The 24,155-nt window shown below is 44.5% G+C and overlaps 1 protein-coding gene across 6 annotated transcripts in view; it reads left to right on the top strand.

The window, feature by feature from the left end:
• OXR1 (oxidation resistance 1) overlaps positions 1–24,155 on the top strand; it is a 358,052-nt gene that overhangs the window by 312,109 nt on the left and 21,788 nt on the right. For 4 of the 6 annotated variants that reach the window (XM_075270242.1, XM_075270241.1, XM_075270246.1 and 1 more), the window contains 6 exons: positions 1,180–1,293; positions 2,866–3,018; positions 3,178–3,362; positions 7,722–8,461; positions 10,975–11,146; positions 16,069–16,231. In XM_075270242.1, coding sequence (XP_075126343.1) covers positions 1,180–1,293; positions 2,866–3,018; positions 3,178–3,362; positions 7,722–8,461; positions 10,975–11,146; positions 16,069–16,231 — 1,527 coding nt within the window. Of the gene's footprint in view, positions 1–1,179; positions 1,294–2,865; positions 3,019–3,177; positions 3,363–7,721; positions 8,462–10,974; positions 11,147–16,068; positions 16,232–20,415; positions 21,122–24,155 lie in introns of those variants that run through there. The other 2 variants (XM_075270247.1, XM_075270243.1) reach the window with 2 other exon arrangements.

Below are 24,155 nucleotides of genomic sequence, written 5' to 3'. Positions count from 1 at the left end.
TTAAAATAAAATAAAATACTGGGGGACAGGTGTGTGTGTGGTTTTGTTTTTTTTTTGTTTTTTTTTTGTTTCCCCCCAATAATATGGTACCCATAATATACCAAGCACAAAAAATAAAAATATTCCTGCACTATAAAGACTTGTTAAAAAAAATTACCGTATATACTTGAGTATAAGCCGAATTTTTCAGCACAGTTTTTGTGCAGAAAAAGCTCCCCTCGGCTTATACTCCAGTCAAGCAAAAAAAAAAAATTTTTTTTTTTTTTTTTTTTTTTTTGGGGGGGGGGGGGGAGGTGTCTATGACCAGCCACAATAGTATAGTATAGAATCTCCAATAAACTAGTGGGGGGGGGGGAGAAGCTTTAAAAAATAAAATAAAGTAAATAAAAGTTGTAAATCCCCTCCTTTTCCTAGAATACCGGTACATATAAAAGTAAAAACTGACTGTGTAACACAAACACATTAGGTATTCTGTGTCTGACAGTGCCCGGTCTACTGAATATAGGGGATCTGCAGTGCTCGTATTCCGTCGGGAAGGGGTTAATAGGAGCACTGCAGATACCCTGTACTCTGCCAGGCTGAATTCCATGTGGGGGAAAAAAAATGGTCTTCAAGCTTAGGGAAGGGGCAGACAGACAACCAAAACACCCCCTCCCCAGCACCCAGCATCTACTGCACCCAAAAACTCCGACCATTTTAATTTTTGAAATTTTCCTGTAGCTGCTGTATTTCCCCCCTCGGCTTATACTCGAGTCAATAGGTTTTCAGTTTTTTTTTTTTTTTTTTTTTTTTTTTTGTGGTAAAATTAGGGGCCTCGGCTTATATTCAGGTCGGCTTATACTCGAGTATATACTGTATAAAGTTTGACATGTAATAGTTATATAAATAGATATATCAAACATGCATGTCAAAAAAAACAAAAAAACAAAACACGACAAAAAGAACAAACAAAATGTGAAACACTACATAGCAGATCTAGTTTGGCTTATGCGTTTCAAGGCATGAGGCCCCTCAGTCATGAGTGGAATATTTTTATTTTTTGCGCTTTATTTTTTTAATACCTTACCTTATTTCAGATATGCACCGTGTGCTTATGTAGATAGAGCTATAGAGACACACGTTATATTTTATTCTATATGTATAATTTGTTGACACTTTTTTTTTTTTTTTTTTTTAAAGCTTTTATATGTCCCGGATCCAGACTACATCTCCAGTGTGGAAAGCTCGCCATCAATAAGCCCTATAAGTCCTCTGTCTCCCACCTCCTCAGAAGTAGAATTTGAGAAGAGTGCGGTAAGTGCTTTGTTTTTGTCTTGTACTCCCCTCCTAAGTTCTCAGAACCATATGAGGGCTTATTGAGCGTGGAACAAATCGTACTTTGTAATGGTACCATTAACATTACAATGACTTTTCAGTGACTTTACATTGGCTTTAGTTGTCTTCTGGGATAAGATACCACACTGCAGCAGTTCGGGTTATCTCTACCTCATCTGTCATGCAGATTTTTTTTTTTTTTTAATGGATGACATTAGAGTGCCTTCTGTGCTCCATTCACTTCAGTGGGGAGGTTCTGTTCCAATTTTAAGGGGCATGAATGGACCTTCTGTATAATTATCAGAACAGAGAAACGGACCCTACATCAGGTTGCACGCTCGGTCTTGTATATACCACACGCGTTTCTTGCTTTTCATAGAGTAGTTGTGTGTTATTGTAATGGCCCGATCTTAGGATGGAAAAGAGCTGTGAGGTGTACGGGCTTCCAGAGGATGTGCACGGATTTATTAATGGCTAACTCCGCCATAGAAGTTACCCCTGCCTTGTCAACTTCAGTGGAATCAAAAAAACGTGGCGTCAGGCCTACGTACTGAAGAAATCTCCATGACAATGCTAAGAGGATACTTAAAGGTCAGAGACTGTATCTTCAGAAAACTGGAGAGAGGTTCTTTTTCGACTTCACGGAGCATATTATTATTCTTTCAATTTACTGCAGGGAAATAAAAAATCCATTCCAGGGTATAGAAAGAAGTGTCTGATGTGTAATCTGGCTCTAGTAGGTCTTTAGCACTGTTTCTGCTTACTCTGGTGACCTATTGGGGGCAGGTTACTGACTGCCAAAAGACTGTCCTAACTCGATGGGTATCCCCCTAGCCTCCAGGTGTGGGGTTACTACAGGACCTACTCAGGAAATTCCTGTGCAGTGAGCGGAAGGCAATATGGGGGTGAGATAAACTTTTGCAAAGTAGATGGGGATGTGCCCATACACCAAGAGAGCACTTTCAATTCAGGACAGACTTTTTTTTTTTGTAGAAGGGTGTAGTATTAAGGCTGCTGTTATTGATGTCCGATGCTGTCACCGAACACAGATGAAGCCCCCTCCATAGTTTTCCGTTCTCATTGGCTCTAATTTAAACATGGCGGGCGCTGTTGTGTAAGTCCTGTATGCAGGAGAAATTTGATGTCATGAGTGCACACAGACACCAGACAGAGGGGGCTCCATTTGCTTCTGTTATTTAATGTCCATTGCTGTCATCCATCACAGGATGACATTAAATAACAGTAGTGTGAACCTAGCCTAAAGTGAAATGGGGGCGGGGGGCCTGAGAGAGAGAGGAGAAAAAGGGAAATGTCAATGTAAATTGTTGGCTGTATCTTTGAGTAAAACCACAATGAAAATGTCTGACTATGATATCAGCGGGAGGTTAGTGATTAACCCCGTGTTTTTTTTTTTTTGGTTTTTTTTTGTTTGTTTTTTTAAAGACTAGGGTTTTTTGGGTTTTTTTTAGGAGCAGTGAGGACCAGATTTCATCTCTAGGTGTAGTGTTCCTTTTAAGTGGTGTGACATTAATATTTGGAATGGTTTTGTAGGACCACGACCACAGTCGCCACAAAGAGTCCACATCCTCCCCGGCCTATTCTTCTATCCGGCCATCCAGGGTGGTATCTTCTACATCCGAAGAAGAAGAAGCCTTCACTGAGAAGTTCCTGAAAATTAACTGCAAGTACATAACTGATGGGAAGGTAAGTGTCTGCGTTACTTCTGGTTATCTCCCTTGTAGACCTTAGAGACATTGTCTGTATTGCTCTCTCTTATTCCTCTGGTTTTGTAAGAAATACATTGCAATACATTTTCTTTATAAATGGTGTTGTGTTTTTTCTTCTGTTTTATTTTTCCCATAGGGAACAGTCAGTGGTGTGCTCCTGGTGACGCCAAATAATATAATGTTTGACCCTCACAAGACCGATCCTCTGGTTCAAGAGAATGGCTGCGAAGAGTACGGCATCATGTGCCCGATGGAGGAGGTGACCTCAGCGGCTATGTACAAAGAAATAGTTAATAGTAAATTGAAGGATTCTATTCCTGTGTAAGAAAAGTTACATATACGTCATATTACATTGTGAATTTTCTTCATATTTCACCCATCCTCTTGTATTGGCGTTAGATTTAAAGTGACTGAAGTCGGATATAACCTACAGAATATACACTCACCGGCCACTTTATTAGGTACACCATGCTAGTAACGGGTTGAACCCCCTTTTGCCTTCAGAACTGCCTCAATTCTTCATGGCATAGATACAACAAGGTGCTGGAAGCATTCCTCAGAGATTTTGGTCCATATTGACATGATGGCATCACACAGTTGCCGCAGATTTGTCGGCTGCACATCCATGATGCGAATCTCCCGTTCCACCACATCCCAAAGATGCTCTATTGGATTGAGATCTGGTTACTGTGGAGGCCATTGGAGTACAGTGAACTCATTGTCATGTTCAAGAAACCAGTCTGAGATGATTCCAGCTTTATGACATGGCATTGCATTATCCTGCTGAAAGTAGCCATCAGATGTTGGGTACATTGTGGTCATAAAGGGATGGACATGGTCAGCAACAATACTCAGGTAGGCTTTGGCGTTGCAACGATGCTCAATTGGTACCAAGGGGCCCAAAGAGTGCCAAGAAAATATTCCCCACACCATGACACCACCACCACCAGCCTGAACCGTTGATACAAGGCAGGATGGATCCATGCTTTCATGTTGTTGACGCCAAATTCTGACCCTACCATCCGAATGTCGCAGCAGAAATCGAGACTCATCAGACCAGGCAACGTTTTTCCAATCTTCAATTGTCCAATTTCGATGAGCTTGTGCAAATTGTAGCCTCAGTTTCCTGTTCTTAGCTGAAAGGAGTGGCACCCGGTGTGGTCTTCTGCTGCTGTAGCCCATCTGCCTCAAAGTTCGACGTACTGTGCGGCGTTCAGAGATGCTCTTCTGGCTACCTTGGTTGTAACGGGTGGCTATTTGAGTCACTGTTGCCTTTCTATCAGCTCGAACCAGTCTGGCCATTCTCCTCTGACCTCTGGCATCAACAACGCATTTCCGCCCACAGAACTGCCGCTCACTGGATGTTTTTTCTTTTTCGGACCATTCTCTGTAAACCCTAGAGATGGTTGTGCGTGAAAATCCCAGTAGATCAGCAGTTTCTGAAATACTCAGACCAGCCCTTCTGGCACCAACAACCATGCCACGTTCAAAGGCACTCAAATCACCTTTCTTCCCCATACTGATGCTCGGTTTGAACTGCAGGAGATTGTCTTGACCATGTCTACATGCCTAAATGCACTGAGTTGCCGCCATGTGATTGGCTGATTAGAAATTAAGTGTTAACGAGCAGTTGGACAGGTGTACCTAATAAAGTGGCCGGTGAGTGTATATCCTATAGGATTTGTATTATTGCTGTGCTTTTGGTATATCCAGGAAGAAATCAACTTGCCTTTTTTTTTTTTTTTTTCTTCTATAATAAGAGGCAGGTACAAGGATCCTCAGTAGTGTAGGCCCAGCCTTTAGTGTTATCTGTTAGGGCTCCTTCACAATGGAGTGGGATCAAGTGGCCCATTTTGTTTGGATAGTCTAGAGCAGACCTGGGCAATGTATGGCCCCCGGGCCACATCCGGCCCTCTCACTGATTCTGTCCGGTCCGCAATAGCTTGTGGTTTAAAAGTAGATGCCGAATGGTAAGTTTACTAATGGACCTGTGATGACAACGTCACAGGTCCTTTAGCTCAACTAGGATAGGCTAAGACTCGTTAGTGGGCGGTGCCACACGGGGCAGTGTGGTCGCTGTTACACAAAAAGAGCAAGCTGCCAGGAATAAAGACAGAAGGAAGATAAGGAGAGAAGAGACAGTATGTGTAAGTAAGAGGAGGGAACTGGGGGCAGATGTAGGGGCAGTTACAGTGAAGGCAGATGGAGGGGGGGGCATTCAAATAGGGGGCAGATGGAGGGGGACATTAAACTGGGGTAGCTGGAGGAGCATATTAAACCGTGGGGGGTAGCTGGAGGTGGACATGTCTGCCTCTATTTGCCCACCAGTCTAATGTCCCCCTCCAGCTGCCCCAGTTTAATGTCCCCTCTAGTGGGACATTTGGAGGGAAACGTTATAATGTGGGGGTGTATAATGTTAGGGTGACTGTAGGAGGATTATACTTTGTGGGGGCACATGGGGGGAAAAAAAAATCATTGAGAATGGGCGGAGTCAATGTAGAAGTGGGTGAAGCTGAACTTGCCACAGCGCGCATAGCCCTCTAGAACCGTTTCAATTTCTTATGTGGCCCCATGGGAAAATTAATTGCTCACCCCTGGTCTAGAGTGTATCCTATGTAATCTTAAAAGTCTTTTTTTATTATTAATGACCTATCCTCATCATAAAAAAAATAAAAGATCTGCCCCTTCACTGACACAGTGTCATTCCCCCACTAATACCGACTCTAAGACCAAACCATTTGTATCAAAGACCTAGAATACCAATTTAAAGTTGAGGCTCCGTGTTTCCGAAATGCAGCTTTTTTTTTTCTTTTTTGCAGATTTTGCGCCAAAGCCAAGAACGGCTACAAAAGGAATGGGGAGTATATAGGAAGTATTTGTACTTCTCCCTTCTGCCCAATCCACTCCTGACTTTGACTAAAATAAAAGCTGCAAAATCTGTAACAAAAAAGAAGCTGTGTTTTCTGCAACGTGGTTCTCAGGCTGAAGGGTGCTATTGTATAGCGGCAACATATTCCATAGCACTTTACAGACATTGAAAGTCACTGTCCTATATAGAGCTCACATTCTGAATTCCCTATCGGTTTGTCTTTTGAGGCCTAAGGAATCATGGCATATCACTAAGATACCCACCACTTATCAATCATTGGGAACTGTTCGACCCCCATGCACCTGGCCGGCTACGCCTCTGATGTGGGACAGAGTTGCAGCGGAGTGACATCGGGGTACACTTTGTGATGCACTCACTTCTATGGTGGCTTCTGATGAATTCTGTTCCAATGACATTGGTGATGTTGTAGCGTGTGCTACCCTGCTCCATATCATTGGAACAGAACGAATCAGAAGCGCCATAGGTGTAAATGCAGAACAGAAAGCACACAGATGTCACTATGCGCTGCAAACTCTGCCCCACCTTGGGTTCACACTCCATCATATGCAGGGGGCCTTAAGACCCCAGCAGTTGGACATGTGGCAGAATTCCTGCCCTGTGTAACCTGAGATGGGAAACTGAAACAGTAGAAAATAATTTTAGGATTTCTTATCAGTGGGAGGAAGCAGGTGGTTTTTTATTTTTATTTTTTCTTTTTTTTTTTTTTTCTTCCATAACTATTGGCGTTCACCTGATAGCTTCCATTCCATTAAGGGCTAGTTCACACAGTTGGCGGTGGGGCAGATTTTGGCACCGAGAGTACATCACTCTTGGGTCAAAACACGACTGTCGCGGTCGCGGCTTCCCCCTCCGGAGTCGGCTCAAACGAATGGGCCGACCCCGGAGGTTGCTTCCGCCAGGCGGACACTGCGGAATCTGCCTGAAGAAAGGGCAGCAACATGCCGCTAGTGGAGAAAAGAATGCGGATTATGACGTGGATTACGCGCCATAATCCTCCTCCTCTGTGCCATAAAAATACTGCCTAGCCCATGCGTAATATGCAAATTTCACTGCATATTCTATGGTGGAAAAACTCTGCTTCAAATTCCTGGCAAATTTTTGATTTGTGTCAAAAATTCACAGATGAATAGACTGATGACTTTCTTCTACGTTAAATTTTTCTAAATACTGTGTGAATATGCTTGTATAGAGACTGATGACCTCCGAATAAGCTAAATAGAAGATGACGATATTGGAGGAAGTCTAGTCTACAAACCTTGCCATGATAAACTGATACGACACACACCCTACACCCACTAAAGGAAGCGAAAGGCTGCTAGCATATCACCGATCTGTATCTGTAGTGATATGTGATCCAGATATATGTTTTTGCATCTGCTTTATATTCTATTAAGGTCTGACACGTCTGTTTTGGTAAATTCCTATAATTTCGGAGCGTGTCCTCTCACCGTTCCGTTACACTTCTAAAAGACATAAAAGTATGGACATATTATCACCTGGGTATGTCCATTTACCTTGGTTATAGTGGATGTCCGTACACATTCGGACACCGTACGCCATGATTGGACTTTACCCAGACTTTGAAATGTCTCAGCTATATATTTCCAGGAAGAATAACAGAGGAACAACTTCAAGGAAAAGATGTTCCAGAGTTATTTTACAGGAAATACAAGTATTTACTGAAACAGACATGTCAGGAAAGGAGGCAGATGCACTTTGTTTCTTCTGCTATGTCTTTATACCCTCAGACTGTTGGTAATACAATAAGCCATTTTTGTTTCTTCCTATAGAGATCTAGAGCAGCTGTCATGCATGCGAGATTTCTGCCACCTTAAGAAGATTTCACAAGGTAACGCACACGAGTTAGATAACAAAATGTGGGATACAGGGAATGACAGTGCCAGCACAGCCCCCCGCAGCACAGAGGAGTCACTTTCTGAGGATGTGTTCACAGAGTCGGAGCTTTCTCCAATCCGTGAGGAACTCCACTCCTCCGACGAGCTGCGACAGGACAAATCTTCAGGAGCCTCCTCCGAATCCGTAAAGACGATAAACCAAACACTTGCAGAATGCAGCTCCACCAATATGACAGACTCTGCAGACGCTGCGCCCGATCCTTCTGCCAACGACAGCGGAATTGTTAGTAATGCCAACGATTTAGAGAAGAGCGACTCTTCTCTACAGGTAGGTGAAGACTCGGATAAAAACCACGACGAGTCTGCACAAAGCTCAAAGGAGTCGGGGGATCGGGCATGCAAAGATGGCGAGGAGCTGCTAGACAGCGAGCACAAAATCAGGGACCAAAGTGCCGAGGAACAGGAAGACGTGACCAGGAAGGAGACAAAGAACACCAGCCTGGAGATTCTTATAAAACAGGCATCTGGCGAATCTGAAACCGAAGTGGAGGAACTCCGTACACTCTGGAAGAACCTGACTATGCAACAGGCCAAGCAGCAGAGGGAAGACTTGCAGCACGCCACGCACAAAGAGGTCCGACCAAAGGGGGGCAGCACCGAATCTGCTGTAGAAGGTGAGGATTCATTTGCCAGTACTTGGTTTTTGGGGATTTTTATTATTGACTAACCCATCCTGAGGACTGGGACCCCCAGTCATCTTCTACTTGACCATGTGATGTCACATTCTTCAGTTTCATGGTCTGGTCACAACTCTGTCCCATTCAAGTGAATGAGCAGAACTGTGATACTAAGCACAACCACTATACAAATCTAAGGCGCTGTGCTTGGATTAGTGTGAAGAGCTCACCTAAGTATTCCTGTATCTTTCAATAGGTGATCGGTGGGAATCCTTGATGTCAGATCTCCATTATTCTGATGACCTATCATTAAAAAAATAAAAAAAAAAGTTTGTCTTTAGGGCTAATTCACACAGGAATAATCCCCGTGCATTTTGGTCCTGATTCTGATGCGGGAAGCTGCATCAGAATTGGACCAAAATGCGCTTGCCATGACTGTCACGGCTTCTCCCTCCAGAGTAGGCTCAAATGAATGGGCCTAGTCCGGAGGGTGCTGTCGTGAAGCGAATGCTGGGGCTGAATCAGCCGCGGGATCCGCCTGAAGAAAGGGACACTCGCTTCTTTTTTCCGTGAGCCGGAACATACCGCTCACGGAAAAAAAGGAATCTAGCTGTCTACATAGACCTCCATTGTGAGGGGGCGGATTCTGAGGTGGATTCGGCGTCAGAATCCGCCCCCTCTTGCCCCATGTGAATGAGCCCTTAGGCCTTATTCCTATAAAACAAATTTGGTAAAGATGTTACAATCATGTACAAAAAAAAAATAAAATAAATAAAACCGTTAAAGGAGTTTTTTGGTCCCAGATTGTTTATATGATCTGTGGGGGTTCAAGCAGAGCTGGCCATCCACTAGCAGCTGCCAGAATAGCGGTTCTGTATGGGGTCCGGCCGCTCATATACTGAGGACTTCTCCTGTGTAAAGGTCATCAGTATGAGAACTCAATTTGGGGCTGGAAACCCTTTTGGGGCACTCGCACGGAGTAAAGTGGCGCTGATTCTGCCACACTCGCAGACAGAATCAGCGCTGATAAAGACTCCTACTGACTTTAATGGGTTCCGTTTTCCGCGCGGAACACATTGAAGTCAATGGGAGTCTTTTTATCAGCGCTGATTCTTACGCGAGTTATCATGGCAGAATCAGCGCCACTTTACTCCGTGTGAATGCCCCCTAAGAGATGTAATTTTTTTTTACAAAACTGTGGACGTTTTACATTGTGCCCAATTCTTAAATTTACTTTGATGTGTTTCCTGTCCCCATTGTTACAACATGTGCGGTACAGACGTATAATGAGTGTGTGTGTCAGGTCTCTTGGGAAGTTCTTGCTTATGATGCAGGTGTAATAGGTTTCCAAAGCGAATGCCAGGAAATCCAGGTAGTGAAGCCTTGCAGTTGTTTGTCCGGTCTCTTCCTATGTATAACCTTATCTACCAGCAGCGCATTGGGAATGGATTCTCATGGCAGCCCAGTTTTGTATTGATAACCAGGGGGACCCTGTGATGTTGTACACAGTGTGACTATGTAGGCAACAGGAGTTGTTGTGAATGTATTCATTAATATCCCTGCTCTCTCTATACGCAGGAGTCCGGTGGGCGGTGCTACTTGGTGATGACAGCCTTTTCTGTATATGTTTGCATAGACACATCTTTCAATTACTGATAAACCCGCCCACTGGACACCTAACCCCAGTACGAGCAAAGATTAAAGTGAATAACTGACAAGTTGGGGCTTATTCACACATCCACATTTTGCAGGCGTTTGTTGTTTGTGTAAATTGCAGGTCGCACATGGCATTGCTTATTTTGGGGTCATGCGCTGTCCGCGGTTTATCCGTTTTTACATACACAAACAGCAGATTAATTTTATTTATTTTTTCCATTTCCTATAACTTCCTTGTATTGTCTGATTTTTGCCGTCCCGTAGACGTTAAAGAAGCTCCATTGGCTGTCATAGCAGAGCGAGTTTCTGGACATCTGCATATTCCCATTTAACATGATTACGGACATCGCAGGTTTGCAAGTTGTGGACATGTGAATTGGGCCGTATCTAGAATCTTTATTCACAACACGATGGCTCAATCTGCTCAGCTCATCCACAACTAGAAGTCCCACAGATAGGACTGCACATACAATATGGCAGTTTCTGTTCTGTTGGATGAGACGTCAACACACCATGATCTATTCTATAGTGTATCCTTATGGACTCGGGGCTTAGTGTCCCACGTAGCTCTGTTGTAACATGGTCAGTGCCCGGCTGTCTGTTCCTCACTTCATCACTGAACAGGCATTTGGAGCCCCATAGAGGAGTCCAGTGATACTCCTCGGACTAGATAAGTATATAGAAGTGAGTAGACTGTAAGGATTTGTAGTGTTCCAAATCAATCCAACGGGGTTTCCTTTTTTAAGCGTGCCCCAAAACCCATCTAAATCCTCTGACCTGACTGCAGCAGCCAATAGCTATGACCTATGATGCTAATAATTGGGTATAAAGTGTCCAATCTGTGTGTTCTGCAGGTGTCTATTCTGCTATTGCCAAAGAAAAGCGGAGGCACAGATCTCACAAGTATTTGTGTCTAAGAGTTGGGAAGCCAATGAGAAAAACCTTTGTGTCTCAAGCCAGCGCATCAATGCAACAATACGCGCAGAGGGACAAGCTGGAGTACTGGTTCGCGGTCCCACATGAAAGGTATGGAGCTGAAATGTTTCAAGTATAATTCCCATTTTGTTTTTTTTGTTTTTTTTTTTTTGGGGGGGGGGGACATTGGTGAACATTTTGGTAATACACTTTATTATCCTAACCAATGTATTTTTAATAGAAAAAGGCTTAAACATTCTACTTCACAACATTGTAACTGATGTGATGCCAGCGGAAGTCTGTACACGATTGTATTGTGAATATGTAGATCTGAAGCATTTACCAAATGGGGATGGTCACTTCAAATGGCTGTATCACCGGTATTACACCACCTAGAAAAATTGTTCTGGCATTACAAGAAGTGGCATAACTAGTAAAGACTGGGCCCTCCAGCAAACTTTTGACATTCTACCATGGCATAGTGCCCCCTTTCCTACCCCGTCACAGTATAATACCTCATTTACTCGCGCTGTAATGTGCCATAGCGGCCCCAGCATGGTGCAATGTCTCATAGTGGCCCCTTTAAAACAGTATGATGGCTCCTGCTCACAGTATAATATAATAATAAATTTTATTTATATAGCGCCAACATATTTCGCAGCACTGTACAATTTGTAGGGTAGACAGAAAGATGACAGAAAGACAGAAAGATACAGTATAAAGAAAGTCATTTCACACAATGGGACTGAGGGCCCTGCTCACAAGAGCTTACAATCTATGAAGTAGAGGGGGTGACACAAGAGGTAGCAGGGGCGGCATTGCTTATACAGAGGTCAGACACTTTTGTACTAGAGGTTACTGTCATTACACAAACATACAATTTTCTGAGCCGTCACTAGTGGTGTCAGTATTATTCCCCACAGTGGCCAATCCATGAGCAATTACTATAGTCTGGGATTTTTTTGGGGACCTCAGAATGTAATGATCAGAGGAGGTGAGAAACCTAAAAACCGTTACTTACCTCTCCCAGGCTCCAGTGCACTCCCTGCTTCTTCTCTGTTGGCAAAGACAACACTTGAGCCAGGCCGGCGTCGCGACGCATAATGACGTCGGCCTGGCCCACGTGACGTCACCAAATAGACCAGAGGACGCCTGGAGGATGCCGGAGCGCAGGAGAGGTAAGTAACGCTAGTTTATGTTTTCTCACCTCCTCTGTCCCTCCGTAACAGATGAGATTCTAAGGTCAAAGGACCATAAAAGAATCTGAGATTTCACTAGTTAAATGCTGTCTATGAACATAATATATAGCGCCAAACTATTCCACAACACTTTACAATGTGTAGGGTTAAAGTTCAGACCAAAAGAGACATTACAGAGAAATGGTCAATTCACACAATAGTATTGAGGCCCTGCTCACAAGAGCTTACAATTTATGAATCGCATTCCCAACTGTGTTTTTAACTAGTTATATCTCTAATACTTTTATAGCTATTTGGCAGCACATGAAAGCTGAGAAAGTTGAATGGCCGTCATGTAAGGGCTAGTTCACACGGGCACAGAGGGGGTGGATTATGACGCAGAATCCACATCCTAATCCGCCCCCACACCATGGTGGTCTATGGAAACTGCTAGCTTGAAGAAACGAGCTGCCCTCTCTTCAGGTGGATTCTGCAGCGCGTTGAGCCGCGACATCTACCTCGTGGCAGCAGCCTCCAGAGTCGGCCCATTCATTTGGGCCAACTCCAGAGGGAGAAGCCGCAATTGTCAGAAGTCGTGGCAGGCGGATTTTGGCCCGAGAATGACGCAGGGTGCCAAAATCCGCGCTTCCACTACCCGTGTGAACTAACCCTAATACTACCTTTCCTCTGTAGTGGCTCCTGAAGGGTAAACTCTTGGCTGGCCACACCTTCCACCAGGAAAGTCGCGCAAGATCTGGAGCAGTCAGCCGGTCACCTCAGTAGTTACTTTTCTGAAGGGTTTTTTGTCATTTGATGGCCCTTTTAAGAAATTCATAGCTATCTGTCTTGTTTTTTTTTTTGTTTGGTTTGGTGTTGTTTTTTTTTTTTGTTTTTTTTTGTGTTTTTTTTGGGGCGGGGTGGGGTGAGAACCAAAATCAGTTCTCTGAAATACAGTTCATATACATATACTGATACAGTCCAGCTTTTCCCAGACCTGATAAAATGCCATTTGTCTCACTACACAGTTTTGCAAAGTCACAATGTTTTTGCTTTGTTTTTTCGCCATTTCCGTTGCCATTCATAGCAGGTAAATTTTATAATTTTATAACAGAAGTCTCAGAATGGGTTAAACAATGTAGAAGTCCTGCTCCACTTCTCACTTACCCCATTACCACTTCCCGTGTCCCTTCTGGTTTCTATTCCCTGACCTGATTTCCCTCTTGGCCATTGAGCTGTGTCATGTCCTATGTGTTGAATAGGAAGTAGAGATGGTTGGGCACCTAGGAAGTACCAGAACAGAAGCCACGGAGAAAAAGTATTGGTGCATTTAACTTTTTACATTAGACAATCCCTTTTAATAGTGTTAAATAATGTGTGACGGAAACCTTAAAGGGGCTGTCTAGGGTCTGTAATGTGATTGAAACCAACACACAAGTCAATCTACCGCCTCCATTTCCCATGCTCACAGATATGGGGGCTTGCAAAATAGAGAATGGTAGTAGTAAAGTCAGCCCTAATAGTACGGGAGAGAGGAGGCGGATCTACACTTTGTCACATGACCGGGACCAGCATTAGGCAAAAGGGTTGGAGTCAGCCTGGGAAACCCAATGTACAACTCGAATAGAACCTAGTACAAGTTCCTGGGTAACCCCTTTAAAAACCCTGGATTTCACACATCTCTTACCATGGATAGAGGTAGCAGAGTTTACCTTGATACAAATAACTTGCTGCAGCGTGATATTTTATTACAGAAAACAACACAAGCCAACACAAGTCAAAATGTCAAGTTAAACTTTGCTACATCTGTACAAAGTAGGGAAAACTCATATAAATTCTGAATAATATATCATTGACTCCTTATGAGGAATCTAGTTCAGAGATGAGGACAGCACCCCCATCAGGCAGTCTTAAAGAATGTCCTATAGCTGCAGCCAGTACCTGCAGACTGGATTCTACCCTTGGACACCACGCTCTGCACACAATGGACATGTCCTACAGGATGCTCCGTCTCATGCCATGGAGCGGGAGAAATGTCAGCATGACCGGCTCAGACCTGGAAGTCCTTACAATAGCGGATGTTACCAGGGAGACTGCTTTTGGTTTTGCAGCTTTATTTGACTAAACCTTGCACTAATGGCAGCCGTGTCCGTGAAATGCTAGGAATCATTAGAAGACTCTTATGTAGCGGAAACGTCGTACCCTAACAATACTGCTACAAAGCAATAACCAGCAAGATGTACGGTCACCTGCCAGTAAAGCAGCTATGGTACAGCATATAGCATCCAAACATATATCATATGGAGCGGTCTGCCATTTAACAGCTAGTATACCATGCACAGTAATGTGATGTGAACAATGAAAGCCTCTGCAGATGCTGCTTCATATATCGTAGCGTAGTACAACCTCATAGCACTCCAGCTGTTACAAAACTACGACTTCTAAGATGTCTTTAGGTCGGGGTTGTAGTTTTGCATCGGCTGTAGAGCCACAGACTGGAGACGGTACTGCAAACAAGGGAACCTGTATACAAATCTATAAAGCTACTGCCGCTGGATAGTATGAGCCGTAATAGGAATGGTGCTGCAACTCCCTGAAACCAGCACTATGTACTGGACAAGGCGCCTGCACTTGTCGTATTACTTGAGTAGGAGTAGGCCGCACACACTCCTTGCCTAATAGGAGCGTCTGCCCAGATCACCTACTGGTAACTTACCCCGTGGATAAGACATCAGTATGAAAAATCGACGTTCATCCTCCAGTATCAAACCACATACATCATGGAGTTTACTTAAAGAGGACCTTTCACCACTTTTGGGCACATGCGGTGTTATATACTGCCAGAAAGCCGCTGAAATCAGCGCACTGTTGGCTTTCCCGATCTGTGCCCGGTGTAAAGAGCTTACGGTGCCGGTACCGTAGTGCTCTATGGTCAGAAGGGCGTTTCTGACCATTAGCCAGAGACGTCCTTCTGCCTCGCGGCGCCAATCGCGCTGTGCTGTGGAGCGGGGAGGAACGCCCCCTCCCTCTGCTCACAGCGCTTGTCCATAGACGAGTACTATCAGGGAGGGAGGGGGGAGTTCCTCCCCGCTCCACAGCACAGCGCGATTGGCGCCGCGAGGCAGAAGGACGTCTCTGGCTAATGGTCAGAAACGCCCTTCTGACCATAGAGCACTACGGTACCGGCACCGTAAGCTCTTTACACCGGGCACAGATCGGGAAAGCCGACAGTGCGCTGAAATCAGCGCACTGTCGGCTTTCTGGCAGTATATAACACTGCATGTGGTGAAAGGTCCTCTTTAATATTCTGCTGTTGCTATGTTAGAATTGTGTTATGTGCATAGCTGCATTCACAACTTCAGAGCTGTACTCTTAAAGGGCCTTCACACTACCGTTTGTTAATGTCCGTTGCTGTGTTTTATCATAGGATGATGGCAACGGACATTAAACTGTCGCAGAGAACGATCACAGACTGATTCTGTGTCTGTTCCTATTGACTCTAATTCTTCCGTCAATAGGAACAGATAGTTCTGCAAATTGTACAGTAATCTGATATAAAGAAAACTGAGCCTGCACCCCCTCCCCACCTAATCCCTGCCGAGGCAATGGGGCCCCTTCATGACTATGATGTCATAGACTTTTTTTTTGGCTCAGTCCAATTCAGGTGAATGGGATTGAGTTGCTCTATTGGGCATAGCCATTACAAGTACCGGTAGTACAGTCATGTCTGGGGTCTTATCCATACCAATCCTAACAATAGGTCCTCTGTATTCAAGTCCCTGAAAACCCCTTTAATGTTGTTGCCAGACAAAAACCTCCTGGTTAATATGTCTTCTATGTTGTGCTTTTTCCTAACAGAACAGACCACCTCTACTCCTTTTTCATTCAGTGGAGTCCGTCTATTTATGCTGAAGAAATCGGAGAATGCTCGAGAGAACCGGGATTTGTGGTCGTGAAAAGGAACGAGGATCCTGAGAGCTCAGAGGGGTCGGCCAATGACTCCAACACAAGATTATGGGAGGTAGGCAATGTCCATGTAGACCTTCACCCTAAAGTTGTAACTGCACCAGGGGTTATATTATAAGCTCCTAGCATTGCTATATATGAGCAGAATATTTAGGGCTAGTTCACACGGGGGCAAAGAGGCTGATTGTGACAGCGGATTTCGCTTCAAAATCAGTTCCTTTACAATAGTGGTCTATATAGACTGCTAGCAGAAAAAAAGAAGCGACATGACCTTTCTTCAGGCATTTTCTGCCTGAAGAAAGCAATAGAAGTGAATGGGAGGTGAAAAACGCCTAGCTTTTTTTTTTTTTTTTTTTTTTTTGCAAAAAAAGCGACCGAAACGACAAGGCCTTTTTTTTTTTTTTCTTTTTTTTTTTGCCCATTCACTTTACAGGAGGGGAAAACAGCCTGGCTTTTTTTAAAGCTGTTTTTACAAAAAAAAAAAGCTCCAAGCGCGGCAAGGTCCAAAAAAAGCTTTCTAAATTAGGAAGCTTTTTTTTCAGGACCAAAATAAGCCACACGTAATTTACGTGTGAACTAGCCCTTATAATATAAATATTAAATATATATCTATCAGTGGCCAGCATCAATGTATACTAGTTATACTAGTTTGTTTGTTTTTTTTTGTTTTTTTGTTTTTTTCTTTTGTCATCTTCATTGACCATACCTCATAGTCACGTGTCTCATGTCCAAAACTAACTATGTAAATATGTGAAAAATTTGCATTAAGTATTCTCAACTCTAAAATAATTGACCTGTGTGTAAAACCATGCAAATACAAGCCTGCACCTTTTTATACTGCTTGTGTTTGTCCAGTATCAAGAGTATAAGAAGCTCAGTGCGACTCTGCTTCTCCTGTACCTTGACTTGGCTGTATTGGCACCGTTGATCGGTGACTTACTCGTCTTGCTTTTTTTTAGCGCCTTTGCACTTTCCCAACTTGGACTCCTTTCACTTCTATGGAAATTGCCTTATCTGAAGCCCCATAGAAGTGAACGGAGCGCCGGTCGGGCATGTGCACTGTCGCCTTGTTCACTTGGAGAATGCAGCAGGACTTTTGGGCCCTCGTTCTCCTGATCACTAGGGGGTCACAGCTGCTGGATCATTGCCAATCACTTGGAGGGCCTGAGATGAAAAACCCCTTTAAAATTGGGAAGTTAGTAGGAAAGTGGGATTAAAGGGCTGAATGGCTTAAAGGGGGTGTCCCATCACAAGGATCCTATCTATACTGCTTGTTAATGTGAATGTAAGACTTTTTTCCTAAATACATTGCTTCAGCAAAACTGCTTTGTTTGTCCACTATCTTACTTTATTCATTTTTTTGGGACACACCCCTTGACTTATCTGGTCATAAGTCAAGTGATGTATCTGCTGCTCTGAGGGGGGAGGGAGGAGGGGCTAAGTGCACGGAAGCGAGCCTGGAGGGGGGGAGTAGTTTACCCTTTGGGGGGAAGGGGCCGTCAATACAGACCCGGCATCCGCTGTAATAGAGAGGGCGGAGGAGCGGAATAACAGCATCGCTTCTGCCGCTGCTGGCTTCATGCAGGGCAGAAGCATAGCGATGTTGCAGGCACCTGTGCCGGCGTCTACACTCCCCGGCATCCGCCTCTCTATTACAGGTCTGTATTCACATATGCAAAGCCAAGCGGCGAGATGCCGCCGGCCCTGCGTGCGCGCTCATAGACCAGTCTAGCCTTCACAATGTAATAAATGCCCGGCATCCGCTGTAATAGAGAGAGGCGGATGTCGGGTCTGTATTCGCATTGTGAAGGCTGGGGAACTGACTGGTCTATGAGCGCGCACGCAGGGCCAGCGGCATCTCGCCGCTTGGCTTTGCATATGTGACCCCGCCCATCAATGACGCAACAAAGCCGGAAGACAGAAGATTTCACAGCAACGAAGACTGGTGAGTATGCGACGTGGGAATACCCCTTTTAAGAACAAAAATCCCAATAGGGGAATTCTGAGTCACTAGAGAGGGCGTCCCTATGTGGCCTTCATCTATTATCCAGAGCTCTGAGTGCCTGTAAAGAGTTCATCTTGATAAGACCTTATTTACACATCAGTGATTTGCATCACTGTTTGTAACCCGGATAAAAAATATGCAAATCTATTCTCCAGGATGTAATTAGGAGAACAGTGCCTCTGTATGCTGCTCTCGAGAGGGCAGAATCCTTAACATCATGCATGACTCAGTTTAATAAGCCTACTATCATGGTGCGGATTTAATTGTCAAATTAGTATTTCTATTCCAAAAGGAACAGATTCCCAGCTATGGACAGTGCTGTTTTGGTCTTTTGGACCTCCTCAGCATAGCGCAGGGATACTGATTTGGCAGAGTGAGAGACTATGCTGAAGAGGTCCAAAAGACCGAAACAGCGCTGTCCATTCTTTTTCCTGTGCATGGGGGCGGCCATGATGTTGGAGCTTCTCCTCTTTTCTGTTAACAGCATTTGTTAGTACGCTTTACAGCATAGCCATGTACTTGGGCAGCAATCGACTGGAGCCGAGTCATTGACATCAATGGGAGTTTTCTTGACATGCTTAGGAGGGGGAGGAGATTAGCTGTGACATCATCTGTTGTTAGTAGTGATGTAATGGTGGGTGGTATATTGGTGTTATCTATTTTTATTGTATAAATGTGCTTCCCGCCTCAATGAAAACACTTAGTATGGCCAGAATTAAAATTGTAGGATATAGTTTATTTTGGTTTTGTTTTTTCTAGAAGAAAACAAAACAATTAACCAAACGATCATCAAAAATTCTTAAGGGATAAAAAAAAATTTGGGTGACACATTCCCGGAGAAGGACACAACAGGCCATTAACTTTAAAGGGATCCTATCATTAAAACACAATTTATTTTTTTTTCTCGATCACACGTAGGAATAGCCTTAAGAAAGGCTATTCTTCTCCTGCCTTTTAGATGTCTTCTCTGGTTTTCGTCGGTATTCAAATGAGTTCTCTCGCAGCACTGGGTGTGGGCCCAATGCTGCAAGAGAACTCTCCAGCCACGCCTCCATCTTCTTCAGGAACGGCCTCTTCATGCGTCATCTTCCGGAGCTGGGTTCAAACTTCTAGGCCTTGGGCAGAGCCGACTGGGCATGCCCACAGTCCACAAGAAAATGGCTGCTTACTTACTGTGTATCTAGCTGTACTTGTGGCTGCGGGCATACGCAGTCGTCTCTGCCCAAGGCCTACACGTTTGACCGACTGCGCCGGAAGAAGACGCATGAAGAGGACGTTCCTGAAGATGGAGGCGGCGCTGGAGAGTTCTCTCGCAGCATTGGGGACGCACCCAGTGCTGCGAGAGAACTCATTTGCATACCATCAAAAACCAGATTATATACCAAACGACAGTGCGTAGAAGACCTCTAAAGGTAGGAGAAGAAAAGCTTTTCTTAAGGCAATTCCTACGTGTCAACCAGAAAAAAATTGTGTTTTAATGATAGGATCCCTTTAAGGCTATTCCTACGTGTTAGCGAGAAAGTATTTGATTTTAATGGTAGAATTCCTTTAAAGAGAACTGTGTAATGCTTCATTTCACCTGTGGAGGCGCTGCAGGCTAATTTAGTGACAGATTGTAGCTTGTTCCTGGGGAGCCCTGCACATATGTGCCATCTCTGTTATCAGCCATTTAGGGCTGGGGGGAAAGTGTTTTCCTAGAGGGGATTTAGTAGAAAGTTCAAGTCTGCCGGTCACATAATCATGGTGGTAGTAATAATATACATTATTTTTTCCATAAACAGGGCAGATAGGTGCTGGTGTAGATCTCTCTCCTGACCTTGATACTAGATTTCCATGTTGACTTTCTTAGACGTGAAGCCCCTCCCACTTCAAGTAGCAGAAAAGGAGTAAAGTCACTTAACTGCTGCAAAGACTGATGATAAGGAAATAACACGGCAATCTTCATGTCTCCTTGTTATTTATTTTAATTTTTCCTCCTCCTGATAGAGCGCAATGACCTACTCCACCAATATAGAGAAGATGGACTACGGGTTTAACACCCCTTCCCGTCCCCTCTGCCCGTTCCCAATATTCTGTCCTCCTGCCCCCTCTGCCCCTTTCCGTCCCTCTGTCCTCCCGTCCCCTCTGCTGCGATTACTTTTAGCGTCTTTCAAAATCTATTTGTATATTTTGTATCAAAATTAAATTTACCAGGCGGCTCCGATTTTACGGATAAAATAAATACGCCTTTCTCTCCAGACAAAGGGGACGTTGTAGCTTTCAGGGGCTGTCGTGGTCCTGTATGATGAGCGTGGCAATGGGCGTGTAATGTGATTTGGGCTAAGCGCTGGTGAATCCTCCATGACTGGGATAGACACATGAGCACTTCTCCGAGTCCCGCACATCTCCCCAATGTATAGCAGACTTATCTGCTTTAGGAAGTCAAGGTGATTTAGCCCCTCCTTGTTTAACCCTTAGCAATTGGCACAGATTTGCATCAAAAACGCAGTCTTGCTAGATTCTGGCCATTGCAGGGGGTAGAGGTTTTATGTGGTGATTTAGAGGTTAAACAGACTCGGCTGGTGGCAGTGTCTTATCCTACTTGTCTATGGTCATTGCTCTTGGCTGCGTGTTCCAGCTTGCACTGGTGCACTGTCCCTTTAAATAACACTCTCTTTTTACTGAGTCATTTGCACTCCAACCAAACTCTGCCTAGGCCCCGCCCTCTCGGGCAGAGCTGCTTTCCTATTAGCTGCCGGGCCTGTCAGTCACATGAATGCAGCTCTGGGGTTACTGTGTCACAGCTGTGTGTGTACATACTGGTAACTGATGGAGGAGCGAGAACATGTGTGGCCGCGGCTCTGATGTCAATTATTAACAATCACTGAAGGGGAAATGTCTCGCTTTTGGTATGGCAAGAAATCAAGGAAGCACCAGGCAGCGAATCACAAGTACTCTCTGGTAAATGTGCACGCCGCTCCGGCTGGAGTCGCCTTCCTGGCATTTGTCCGAGTAGCTGCAGGCTGCGGCCATAAAAGTTTTGCTGCATTTGTGTTTACTGGGTATAGGATGTGGGGTCGGCGACCGGGGCAGAATCCGAGTGGGCTATACGCCTCAGACAAGGAACTAGGGACTTGGCAATTCTTTCATTGTCTGCTGTGTCTTTCATAGTCACGTTTCGGGCCATTGTAAAATTGGATTTTTGCAACTTTTTGGGTCAGAGATTGTCTGAACTAGGATTAGGTCTTGTAGCGGTGTAATTTATTGTATGTATTGGGGCCGTGGGGTCCAGTTGTCTGCTACATCTCATAGTCTGCTTTTTTTGCATTCGGTGTGCATTTTTTATCTTTTATTGTATCGGGTATATGGAGCTTAAAAAGGTTGTTAGACCCCAAATTTTGCCTCCCAGTAACATGTCTAAGGCTGAGAACCCATGCTGCAGAAACTGAGCTTTTTTTGTTGCAGGTTTTGCTGCGGTTTTTTGAGCCAAAGCCAAGCATGGCTACAAATGGAAAGGCAAATATATAGGAAGTTCTTATACTTCTCCCTTCTGCTCAATCCACTCCTGGCTTTGGCTCAAAAAACCGCAACAAAATCTGCAACATAAAAGCTGCGTTTCTGCACCGTGGGGCTTTCCTTTCTCACCTGCACATGAAGTGCTTTTAAAGGGTTATATCAACAAATCACTAATCCACATGATAACTGATATTTGTCTGTGTAGAAGGGGTCCAACCAACCACAAAAACAAGGGTCCTGTGCCCCCCAGTTGTAAGCGGTGCTATGCTGCATTGATCTCTATTGGACTGCTGGAGATGGCAGAGTGTGCTATTCTACTCCATAGAGATGAATGTAGTGGCCACGCATGTGCTCAATCGCTGCTCCATTCAAAGTAGGGACCCTATTGTGGCCAGTGGGCGTCCCATCAAACATTTTTTATTTATTTTTTTAACCCTTTTTCAACTAATTTACTTAAGAAATAAACGTTGAGTCTAATGAAAATGGAGCTGCAATGCAAAATAAGAAAGATATCTCTGGAACATGTAGAAGCCATCCTGCAAGGTACTGACATTAGTTTGATACCAATTTTCCTGCTGACAGACTCCCTTTAACCAAGCCAAGTGTGCCCATGTATGGCAGGTATTGAGTGGAATAGCTGTCGGCTCAGTGAGGAACAAACCAACGAAATCGCTGATACAGGTGACCCTAACCTATCTGTCTGCTGGGCCGGGTGGATGTGCTGGTTCTGGTGACTCCCTTTAATGACTATTTACTATGTGTGACCACCAACATGGCTTTCCCATAGCAGTCAGTCAGAGAGATTACCAGATCACTGGATCCTCATGAACACGATCTGACGCCTGGGCTACACGGTAACCTTTGGGGGGTGCACAAGGCGCGGTGAAATCTCAGGATGACCACGACAGTAATTGTCAGACATTGGGTGATGTTACAGCGTGTGGCCCCTGTATAACCCAGGATACAGCGCTGTGTGACCTGTCTGTGACTGGGGTTATAGCTAGGAGTGGTTGTACGCGCACAAATGTAGACATAACCTGTAACCTGCTTATTTATGTGCAGAAAGATGGAGGAAAATACAGTCAGACCATGACCATCAGTAGAAGTGTACAGTATGGCGGTTTATAAGGATTGTATCTGTCTATGAAAAGGAAGATGATGGCTGTTCAGGAGCCCAGGAAAGCAGAATGATAACTAAGCCATCTGTAATAATTTCCACTAGTCCGCAGGGTGTTAACCTCTCCAGCAGCCCCATAGAAGTGGAGTGCGGATAATACCGTACAACACTCTGGCGCTCCATTCACAAGGAGGCTATAGGGGGACCCAGTGATCCTACACTATTCACAGGACAGGGGATAAGTGTCTAAGTATTCTAAATGATTGTTGGGAACCCAACAGTCGGACCCCAAACAACTGGACGCATATCTTAACGGCACAACCCCTTTAAGTTATTCCTCATATTACCATATTGTACAAGAAGAGCTTCCCTAGTAATGAAACAAGAGCTCTGACCTGTCTGTTTTAGCAAACACTTGTGGGGCATCTGTGCTAAGTCCGGTGTTGTAGCGTCAGCAGATTCCTGATGACTTGTTTCCCATGCCATTAGGATTCAGTAATCCGGCCACGTTTGCCACTCGGGCCATGTTCACATCTGTGTCAGCGTCTCCGGTGCAGAGTCCTGCATGCTCAACTTTGTCAGCCGCAAAGAAAACTATGGCTACGCAGCGGACCCTCCTCTTCATTAGAAGGATCCATCTTTATTTTTTAGTCTGTTCCGTTCCTATCAACAGAACAGAAGAACGGAGTCAAATGATGCAGATGTGACTCTTGCCTTATGCCAGGTTCACACTAGTGTCGACCTTTCCGTTGTTCTTTTCCATCGGCGGTCACATACAGAGTCTGATGGGCCCCATTAACTAAAATAGGCAGTCGGACTTGCCGGACTCTTTAATCCAACAATTTTGCACACACTGACGGAAACTGCAACGCAGATGTGAATGGAGCCTGAATTATTATTTTTTTCTCTATGTAACTTTTTGGTATACATTTGGCATCTGTATTAAAATCCAAATTCTAGTACTGTAACCACTGTAAGGGCCAGTTCACACGGAGTTATTGTGCTCGAATTCTGGCACGTATACACTTGTCAGAATGTGAACGCTCAAAACAGATCCAATTCATTTCAATGGGTCGTTACGGACGTATCACTAAATTTTGCGTGCGTTATATGTCCGTAACGACCCATTGAAAGAATGGGATCTGTTTTGAGCGCTCACATTATGACACGTGTATACGTGCCAGAATTCGAGCGCATTAACTCCGTGTGAACTGGCCCTTGTAGTTACAGACTTGCACCATCCAGTCAGCGGTGACGGCGTCAGACTCTGTGCAGTCACCGTCTGCGTTTCCTGGAGGTTTGACAAGAACAGCAGAATGCAAACTTCTAAGGAAAGTCGCCTCGTGATTATTATTTTATGAG

This window comes from Leptodactylus fuscus, chromosome 4 (genome assembly GCF_031893055.1).
Source record: "Leptodactylus fuscus isolate aLepFus1 chromosome 4, aLepFus1.hap2, whole genome shotgun sequence".
Classification (NCBI taxonomy): domain Eukaryota; kingdom Metazoa; phylum Chordata; class Amphibia; order Anura; family Leptodactylidae; genus Leptodactylus; species Leptodactylus fuscus.
The sequence above is the reverse complement of the archived record's forward strand: the minus strand, read 5'-3'. Positions and strand labels throughout refer to the sequence as shown.